The sequence below is a fragment of the Carassius gibelio genome, chromosome B16, assembly GCF_023724105.1.
Source record: "Carassius gibelio isolate Cgi1373 ecotype wild population from Czech Republic chromosome B16, carGib1.2-hapl.c, whole genome shotgun sequence".
Classification (NCBI taxonomy): Eukaryota; Metazoa; Chordata; class Actinopteri; order Cypriniformes; family Cyprinidae; genus Carassius; species Carassius gibelio.
Genome location: NC_068411.1, coordinates 15,194,058 through 15,204,869, shown reverse-complemented (window position 1 = coordinate 15,204,869; position 10,812 = coordinate 15,194,058). Strand labels below are relative to the sequence as shown.

Here is a 10,812-nt window from a genome sequence, read left to right as displayed (position 1 = left end):
CGGAGTCTATCCCTGTACACTGGAATTTATTGGTCATCAAATCTCTGTTTATGACATTGTGCACTTTTGTCTCATGTCCAAGATTCAGTTTTACCAGCTGCAAAATTAATGAAACTAGTAATAAAACTATTAAGATAATTTTTTTTATACACATGCAATATTAAACTGAGACATATGTGTTGTTTAAATAGGTCTCGTAGGTGGTGCTCAAGGTTTATTTTTCAAAAATACAAGAATTGAAAATCATCATAGATGTGCATCATTCAGAATTAAATTAAGAACTGAAATCATTTTAAATGGCATGAAATAGAATTTAAAATGATGTGGTAATGAAAACCTTTTCTAAGCATTAGTCTCTCAATTATTTTAGACCAACACTAAACCAGTGCTAACCAAGTTTAGACCACATTTAACACAAAAAATATGATGACCTAAGCCAATACTATACTAATATTGTTTATCTACTATTCATTAATATTTTGAATTAAACATTTTTTATTAGTTTTCATTTTAATTTGAGTTTGTCTCAGTATGTGTTTTTGTCATTTTTGTTGTTATTTGTATATTTCTAATTTAATTTAATTGCATTTATTTAAGTTTAAAGTAATTTCAGTAAATATGTTTTCTTTTAAGATAAAGTTTTTCATCTAATACTTACAAAATACAAAAGTGGCTTGTAATAGTTTTAGTTTTAGTTCACTGGTTTAGTACTTAGTTTAGTACACTGGCCTAACCTTTTTTCCCAGTTAGGAAGTGTAAACCAAGAAGCAGATCTGGTTGCAGAGCTGCACTCCTATTGATTTCTGCCGACTAAATACTGCTCATTTGCATAAAACTAAGCTCAACTTTGTTGCATCGCCAGTGGTTTCTGTTGCTTGAATCATGAAAACTGGTCAACTTTTGTTAGAAGAGAATGACGTCTGGTCCCTTTGTCACTCGAAAGCATCTTGCAGCTCCGAACATTGATGCAGATGCAACACTACTGATATTGTGCATCTCTGAACTGTTTTGGGAAGAAGATTTCCAGAAATCATATGGCATGAAGTGACACTGATTGATGAAACACATAATATCCTTTATGTGCCTTGTCATTTACTATAAGAATACAACACTATCATCAACTAGGGGAGAATGCAGACTGTATTAATGCATCCGTGAGGGAATGCACATAATTTGTCCCGACTTTGACCTGCATGCAAAATGAATACCCTGTACTGAACCAGAGAAGGACAGATCACAGTGTTTCATAGGAGAGATGAAGAGATGATTTAGAGAAAGTCAAGATCAGATAGAACATGAACAGGGAGAGAGAAATAGGGTGCAAAGAGGGGACACAGAAAGGTGCTGATGTGTTCGACAGTCTAAATAGATGAACCTGAGGCTATTTATAAAACCATCTGCAGAAGGGCTCACATAGGCCCCATAGTGAAGGCCAGAGCTGATATAATGAATCTTTAGGATTCACGGAGAGGGGTCAGAGATAGACTAAATGAAGGAATAATCAAAACACTGAACAATGTTAGAAATTTTAATTAAATAGATGAACTTTAGGTTGCAGACAATACTGAGTATTATCATCTAGATTATATATATATATATATATATATATATATATATATATATATATATATACATACATATGTATAAAAATAAAAAAAATAAGCACATATAATCTGATTATATTACATTTAAAATACTTACTGTTACTTTTTTTATTGAATACATGATTATTTACACAATGACAGAAAATTCTTTATCATTCCTTCACAATCTTTCCAATATTCTATCTAAAAACACTTATTTCTGTGTTAGCAAAGTATTCCAGTTTTTTGGAAGTGCACATAATTACACAGAATTGAACTATATATTATAATTTTTTCAATTAATTTTCATTTTGTATTTACATATAAAACTTTTTTTTGTCAGCTGAACCTTTTTGACATTGTATAATTACCTGAAGTACCCCCTGAATTTAATAAGGATAATAATAATTAGTTAATATTTTGAAATAGTTTTTTATGTTTACAGTTTTGTTGATGGCCGATGGTCACATGACATGCAGGTAAATAAATAAAAAAAATAGTTTTATTTGTATTGTTTAATTATTATTTTTATTTATTTAGTTAATTCAACATTTTTCAAGATTTAATAATCAACTCTTATATGTGAACCTCCCGCTGGTTCCTAAAAAAAAAAAAAAAAAACAGTATGAGAAGCCCTGGCGTAATGAAATGTTCAATGCACTTTTTAATAACAAATCATGGAATACATTGTCTTTCTGTTTGCATATCAATATTATATCAATAAAAGACATCCAATTCAATTCAGTGTTAAACTAGGTCGAAGATAACTAAAAGTATCAAAAACTTATCAGATTATACCTTAAATCTGTTATGTGTTTACTTTACTAACTATATGTATTTTGTAATATACTACCATTTGTAAGTAAGCACTGGCTACAGAAGAGACAGGGTGGTCTTGATGATGCAACAGTGTGGACAGCTGGAAAGTTGGAGTCAGCTACACATATCTGAACTGATCCGGTCAATCCCAGAACAACACTAACCTGACACCCGTCCCATTGTACCTGTGTTTGTTTAAGACTTCACACTTCTCTTGTCCTATATAGAGCGGAGCAGAGCTGTATTTAAACCAACCTGTCTATATGTCTGCTCAGGTCAAATCATCTGAAGTGTTTTAATGCATGATGAGGTCGGTATAGTTTATCAACAAATACTCACATATGTGGATGTCAGCTTATAAGTGCAACTTGAGAAGTGCATATTATATAACAGACTGAAGAGGGTAAACGAGTCACCAAAACAAGTTTATTCAAACATGTATTGCCATGTACATTAAAACAACTGGTTTGAGGTAGAAACAGTGTTTATGTATTCCACCCACATCTGTTGAGCAGTATTAATCTAAATTTACCAATTTTCCTCTTTACATGCTGAGTGAATACTTATACATTACACCTGAGACGTCTGTTGGTAATTGCAGTATTGTTGGTTTTAGTATTATCAGCTCAATATGAGAAACACTGAATTAATGTGGCCAAAGTATCTGAACACTAAGCCATTCTTGAATGAAAAAAGAGTCTACTTAACCGTGTCCAAACACTAATGATCCAGAAAGAAATAAAAAATACAAATCAGACATCCTGAATCACAGAGTCCTGAAAAATACATTGTTTCCACAAGCAGCAACTGTTTTCAACATCGATCATAAAATAATAATGTTTGAGCACCAAATCAGCATGGTAGAATGATTCCTGAAAGATCATGTGACGCTGAAGATTGATAAAAATTCAGCTTTTTTTTTTTTAATTAAAATAGAAAACAGTTATTTTAAACTGTAATAATGTTACATGTTAAAATATTACTGTTTTTGATCAAATAAATGCAGCCTTGCTGAGCACAAACCTCTTCGAAAAACTTTTTAAAAAAGCAACCCCAAACTTTTGAGTGGTACCGCATTTATATAATTTTAAATATAATTTTAAAATATCTAACTTAATATATGAAATATATTAAAATATATTTATATGTAACTAACTCATATTAAAAAATCCCAAATTTATAATAATTATATATCTATTTTTTAATGCAATGACATTAATAATTCCACAATTGCCCAAATACATTTTGGGACCACTGTCCAAATGTCCAAGTTTCTCCAGTTTTATAATAAAAAAATGTATTGATATAAAAGACTAATATTCCAAAATATAAACGCTATATAAAATCTTGAAAGTATAGTACATCTGTTTGTAATATTGCTGTCTTGCATGAACTTTATCTCTCCCTCCGTCCCAATATCTCTTTTTCCCCTTCCACCCTTCCTCTCTCATGTATCTTCTTGGCCTCCTCCTGTGCCTCCTTCTCTCTCCTCATCTCCTCTTTCTCTGTCTTCAGTAACCAAGGTCCCCCGAGGTAAGACAGGATCTCATCAGGCCCCGGACGAAGCCGGGGCAGCGGGTTCAGCAGCTTTCTCAGCAAGGTGAGGACGAATGAGCTTAAAGAGTCAAACTGCGGGGGCACATCGATTTCAGCTTCACTCTCCTCCCTCACAGTGTCTTGTGTCTCCTCTCTCTGCTTGATTCGGTTGAACCAGTCTCTGTACTTACAGTAGGAAGGGTCATCAGAAGTGCTCTCCTCCCAGGGGAAGCAGCTCGTCAGCAGGCAGTATATGAGGATCCCCAAAGCCCAAGTATCCAAACTGGGCTCCACGGACATCCAGATGTCCTCTGCTTCCTCTGCATCGCTGACTGTCTTGGCGCCCTCCACCTCAGGCACACAGAAAGGGGAGTTGTACCACACAGCACGGACCTCGGTCCCCTGTGCTCGCGCCAGGCCAAAGTCGCCCAGTTTGACCCAGCGACAAGCACGGTCACACAAGAAGATGTTCTCTGGCTTGATGTCACGATGCACAAAGCCAAGAGAATGGAGATGAGATACAGCACCACTCAGCTGAGACATCACACGCTGTGCAGACTCCTCACTCACCCCCTCCTACAGAAACAGAGAAAGAGATGGCTTTTATAGATATACTGATTAATTTATTATTTTATAATTTTTTATGTTTTTTTATTATTATTAACATTTTACATGATATTGTTGTAACATTATAGATAAAATTTTATTTTATAATAATGATTAGTATTATTAACATCACACATAATATTTTTTTCTTCATATCTTGTATATTTATTTATTTGGTTACATAACACCTTATTTTTTCTATTTTCATTTTTATTGTTATTAATATTTGTATATGTCAAGTTATTATTATTATTGTTATTATTATTATATTGAATATTTGTTTATTTCCATGGCACCTTATAATTTCCTTTTTTTCAGTAATATTTCAATTTATGTTTTATATTTTATTATTATTATTACTATTATTATTATTATTAAATTTCTTTCTTTTTTTCTTTCTTTCTTTCTTTCTTTCTTTCTTTCTTTCTTTCTTTCTTTCTTTCTTTCTTTCTTTCTTCACTTATTTAACCTTGTTCAATATTATTACTATTTGTATATTTTCATTTATTATTATTATTATTATTATTATTATTATTGTTATTTAAAACTATTAGCCTATATATTAATGTAATTATATATTAATATAACTTTCCCATTTTAAAATTAATCTTGATATTGCAATTCTTATGTTTGTTTATTTATTCATTTATTTTACCTGTATTTTTGATTTTCATTATTATTATTGCTATTTTTTTCAATTGTTGTTGTTGTTGTTATATTGATTATTTATTTAAACATTACTGGTACATTATTTTCATTTATGTATGCATGTATGTATGTTGTTATTTTCTTTCAATGTATTTGTTGTATGTATCAGTGCTTTTATAAATATGATTTATTCTAATACAGCCCAGTAAAAATGGAAAGAGTGATGAGATGACTGAAGATCTGCGTGTTCCGTATTTAATCTGCTCTTCAGTGGTGCTCTAAGTACTCCCATTAATCAGCATTAATGTATCAAGGCTGATGATAGGAGCTGTTGTTTTTGGCAGGAGAATGAGAACAGGGAGTGAGGATATCAGACAACATGTACTTGCCCGAATAATCAAAGATACACTGTACACTACCAAAAATGCTCCACTCATCATGCATGCATGCGTCATTATAATTTCGGTTACAGCACATTGTCCTGTGCTCTGTATGAGGAGCCACTATAATGTTGTCTAGTGGTCATCTAAATCACAGGGTGAGTAAATGATGACAGAATGTAACTTTTTTTTCTTTTTTATTAAGTCAGCTAAGTCTACTGTTTTACTGACCTCTGACACAATGACATTATACAGGTCGCCATAGAGACCAGCCTCCTGGGCAAAGACATAGTGAGAAGGAGTGGAGTAGAAGATGCCTAGAGCCCGTGTTAAAGAAGGGTGTGTGCAATAGGAGACGGATAGATTGTACTCCCGCAGGAAAGCTTGGAGAGTTGTGGAGCGGCGGGGGAAGAACTTCAGAGCCATTGGGGTTCCTGGAGGTTCAGAGAACGCTAAAGTAAGAAGTGCTCCGCTTTCACCATATATACAACCTGTCTTGTTTGTCACAATGCTCAGCATGAACCAAACAGGTGAGCACAAATCAACTGACCTCTCCTCTGATGCACCGCCAGCATCACCTTGCCGTACGAGCCCTCCCCCAGCTTTTTGATGAGCTTGAAGTGCTGTGATGTCACCAGTGATGTCATGGACTGCGCCGTGAGGTAGCACAGCTCGTCCAGTTCTTTAGGTGCAGTCTGACAATAGAACAACAGCAAAATTGAAATCATGCAATGATCATTTTCACTCGCCTGTGTGAATCCTCCACTTTTGCTTTATGAAATCTTTGTTAAAATTAAAGTTGACAGTTATTAAAAATATGCTGAGAAATATATTTTAATGTTATAACTGAAAATGCCTGTTTATTATCTTATCCTTTTTTATCAGCTATTTTAAATGCAAATAGTTGAATATAAGCATCTCAACTTTATAGCAGAGTATAAAACTTGGAAATCCATTTATTAATATTATAAATCCTTATAAACCAGACCAAAAAAAAAAAAGTAAAGTTTGATAATAATCATTAATAATAAAATAAATAAATAAACATACAAAATAATAAATGAAATCTCTTTAAAAAATTCATTAGTGTTTTTAAATATTAACTTTAAATGAATATTACATGACTGCAAAGATACTCTAAATAGAAAATGTAAATTTGTAATTGAACAAGCACATTTAAATACCCAATATCGACCTATGATCTCTAATATTAACAGATAACCAGTATAGTATATATTTTGTAATAATAATTGGCTGACATTACATTATTGCTTATATGGTTGCTTAACAAATGAATAAATGGGCATGAAATTAAAGATAAGACAATCTGGTTGCTTGAGACAATGATCAGCAAATGCGCAATTAAATAGCATCCTTGTATTCCAGAGAGCTGTGTAATAAAAATAGCTGTAAAAACTATCTATCTGTCAGTTCTTTCACCAGCCTTCACCTTTATGTCAGACAGAGAATGGTCAAACAATACCATAAGCCCATTAACACCTTGACGGCCCTGAAATAGCTTGGGTGTATATTACAAGTGTGTTTTACATAACACAAAGCAAGCAGCTCATGTTTACATTACACCTATACATTTATAAGGGACATGTGTTGATTAAAGTTCCCAGAAGTGTCACCCCAGTCCTATGCGTCTGTGTTCGTGTTTTTACTGTGCAAGTCTATGTGTAACCTTCACTAACACCATGCAACTGAAGAGCAGCACCATGTGCTTCCAGAGCCATCAAAGAAAAAGTAAAAGTGGTATTCAGTTACGACTTTAGAAGTCTGTGTTGTAGGCCCGGTGAAGTGGTTGTATGAGTGCGTTGCTAGGCACTAAGAACAGCCTTTATCTTACTGATAGACGTCTCTGGCAGTGGCCTTTGATAAGGTGCCAGGAGTAGACGTGCAGGCACTAGCTTGTTACATTTTCCATGTAACCTTCTTGTCTGTAATGCACAGTAAGACTAATGTTGATTTTAAAACTGAATTATAACAATATTCTCTGTGTTTTGCTGTTAGGCATTACAAACATTTTTAGGATGTTGCCCATTCAACCCCTTGTAAATCAGTTTTTGAAACCATATCACAATTATTTAGCATTGATTGGACATTCAGAATACTTTTGAAATACGAATAATGAATAATAAAATCAATGTTTCTTCAATACAAAATCAGCATATTATAGTAATTTCCAAAAGATCATGTCACTGAAGACATGATCTTTGAGTAAGGACTGCAGAAAATGCAACTTTGCAATCACAGGAGTAAATTATTATTTTATATATATATATATATATATATATATATATATATATATATATATATATATATATATATATATATATATATTAAATACAAAACAGTTGTTTAAAGGGGGGTGAAATGCTCGTTTTCACTCAATATCCTGTTAATCTTGAGTACCTATAGAGTAGTACTGCATCCTTCATAACTCCAAAAAGTCTTTAGTTTTATTATATTCATAAGAGAAAGATAGTCTGTACCAATTTTTCCCGGAAAAACACGACCGGCTGGAGGCGTGACATTTGGGCGGAGCTAAAGAATCACGAGCACGAGTAAGCTTTTGCGTTGAGAGCGTTTGGAAGTTGTGACATTACCGTGAGGAAAAAAACATCCAAAACAAACCATGGCTAACAGTCAGATTCAGCGTTTATTTATGATCCAGAATCAGATCCAGACGCTGAAACTGAACGAGAGCAGCAGCAGCAACGACTCGCTCCGAGCGGGGCTCGAACCCGGGTCTCCGGCATGGGAGGCGGACGCACTAACAAGGAAGCAGAGATATTTGAAGCAGTTTTACTCACCGCCTGCGGTTCCAACACACAATCGTGACCCGCTTTCGTTGGGATTGCGTCATCCTTAAGAAATAAACGATATGCAAATCCGTCGTCAAACTGGGCCTTGTTTGTAAAACAAGCATCTTCGAAATGCAGGGAACAAACACAAACACTTGCACAACTCCGTTGATGCTCTGTAAAAATAAACTCCATCCACTGGTCCCTTAATGCTGTTTTTCTTTTGGTAATCTGTGCAGGGTTGTCTTGCCCTGGCAACCAAAAACACACTTCTTTTGTGTTATTTCGCGACGCTCTCGCTCTGATCAGTGAATGTCTGTGCTCTCAGTGCTCTGCTATACGGGAGCGTGCGCTCTTCCGGCAGAAGTGCCCTTAGGACCCATATAAGGAAATTCCGCTCCATCTAACGTCACACAGAGCCATACTCGAAAAAAACTTTCCGAAACTTGTGACAAACTGGAAGGAGTATTTTTGGAACAGAAATACTCCTTCAAACGTACAACTTAATTTTTGAAACTTTGTCCATGTTTAGCATGGGAATCCAACTCTTTAACAGTGTAAAAAACTCAGTATGCATGAAATAGCATTTCACCCCCCCTTTAAGTTGCATTAATAATTCACAATTTTACAGTTTTTTAATGCATCCTTTTTGAGCAAAAAGTAAAAAATCTTAATCAGACACTTTGGATCTTGTACACATATATTGTGAATCTCAACCCTCTTTCCCATTTAATTGCAGTGACAACCCTTTTCACTTTTGTATTTCAAAATGATTTCAAATGGGTTATCAGTGACATGCAATTGGATATGTGCAGTATGTGCTGTGGAGAACGGTTGGAACGCTTCATACTAACCACATGTGTATAGCACAGCTTTAAAGGATCTAGCAGGATAAAACCTGAAAAGTTTATCAGTCATGATTTACTTCTGTAAAGCTGCCATTCACACACCATTGATGAAAGCAGCAATGAATGTTTTCATTATGTGGTGTTTTGTGAATGGCGGCTTTAGATTGCATGGCATTTAAGGTTTTATCCTGTTAAATCCTATATATAGTCTATATGTGTGTGTGTGTGTGTGTGTGTGTGTTTGTGTGTGTTATTCTTACATAGTTTTTACATTATTTATTAATTTCTGGAAACAATTAGGTACTAGTTAATGTGTGTTGTTATGAAATGAAGCGTTTTCCATAAGAGCAGTATTTGACTCACAGTCATTGTCCAACGCTGCTGGTCTTTCAGGATGTCTTGGAAACAGTCAGTATCTCTCTCCCATCTGTACAGGACTGAGATCTGAGTAAAACTGTCTGGTGCTCGTTATCAACATACAACTGAGATCGACAAGCAGTTAATCAGATGTCACCGTGCGCGTGTGAGTGTCAGTTGCTACTGAGTATTTTTATATCTGTGCTCTCTCTCTGTCTTGATCCTCAGTGAATCCGACAGACCTCACTCATGCCTGCTACCTTCCCCTGCTCTCTCTCTCTCTCTCTCTCTCTCTCTCTCTTTCCCTCACTCTCCCCTTTTCCCTCCAAAATTCCTCTGCATGCTTCTATCCCAGATAGCCATGTTCTACAACAGTGAGGTATGCAGCCCCTTCCCAGACGTCTTACTCACTCTCTTTCCTCTTGTATGTCAGTAAAGTGTCCCAGTGTGTTCCACTTGTCATCTGCAACACTTTATTGAGTTCCTGCTGTTCCCTGCAGTCTCTTTCCTAATCCTCTCTCTCTCTCTCTCTCTCTCTCTCTCTCGATCTCCCTTCTTCCTACTAGTGCTATCACTTTCATACATTCCTCCTACTGTGCAGAACAGCAGCTCTGCTGGATCAAGTGAGACTGAAGAAGATAACAAGACATTTACAGTTTTGAAATCGAATTACTCCTAAGCTCTTGACCAAAGCCTTATCATTGTGATATAGCATAAAGTCCATTTTAGGAAATATAAAAAAATGTGGCAGAAATTTTTTTAAAGAATACAAATAATCCTAGTGTAATGTGACATTACCAGTCACGCATATATATATGTTATATATGTTTTTGTTTTTTTTTACTCTACAAAATAATTTAAGAAATGAAGTCTTTGGTATATGATTTAACTTTAAATATGGATGAGCTATATTTCTATTTTTATGTATTAATCACAGCACTTAAAGACTTAAGATGCCCCTTGTTTAGATGATTGTTTTTTATTTAATATAGTTTAATTTAACATACTGGCATAAATATAAGCACTTTCAAAGCACTGCTGGACAAGAATAATTATGAATATTTATAAACGAGAACAGTTTAGAGTAATTAAAAAGGTTTATCCCCTCTTTTTGTTTTATTTAGCTTGTTTGTCTGTTGGCTTTTTTTTAATGGTATCTAACCTGTACATTTTGCCATCTGTTTGAGTGACGAAACAGCTGAATGCTTGCAGATCCTAATACGTC

General features: G+C 34.6%; 1 protein-coding gene across 1 annotated transcript; it reads right to left on the bottom strand.

The window, feature by feature from the left end:
- Positions 1-2,808: 2,808 nt before the first annotated feature.
- On the bottom strand, positions 2,809-10,086 carry LOC127975237 (serine/threonine-protein kinase SBK2). The gene is made up of 4 exons (XM_052579130.1): positions 9,594-10,086; positions 6,123-6,267; positions 5,804-6,006; positions 2,809-4,514 (listed from the first exon to the last, which is right to left on the bottom strand). The coding sequence occupies exons 1-4, from the start codon at positions 9,597-9,599 to the stop codon at positions 3,798-3,800; spliced, it is 1,071 nt and encodes a 356-aa protein (XP_052435090.1). The 5' UTR covers positions 9,600-10,086; the 3' UTR covers positions 2,809-3,797.
- Positions 10,087-10,812: the final 726 nt, after the last annotated feature.

What these genes read in the sequence shown, in the direction of transcription:
- LOC127975237 (XM_052579130.1), bottom strand. An exon ending in GGCGGTGCATCAGAGGAGAG is followed by an intron (nt 6,007 to 6,122) that starts GTCAGTTGATTT and finishes CTGAACCTCCAG; the next exon opens with GAACCCCAATGGCTCTGAAG. An exon ending in ATAATGTCATTGTGTCAGAG is followed by an intron (nt 4,515 to 5,803) that starts GTCAGTAAAACA and finishes CTGTTTCTGTAG; the next exon opens with GAGGGGGTGAGTGAGGAGTC.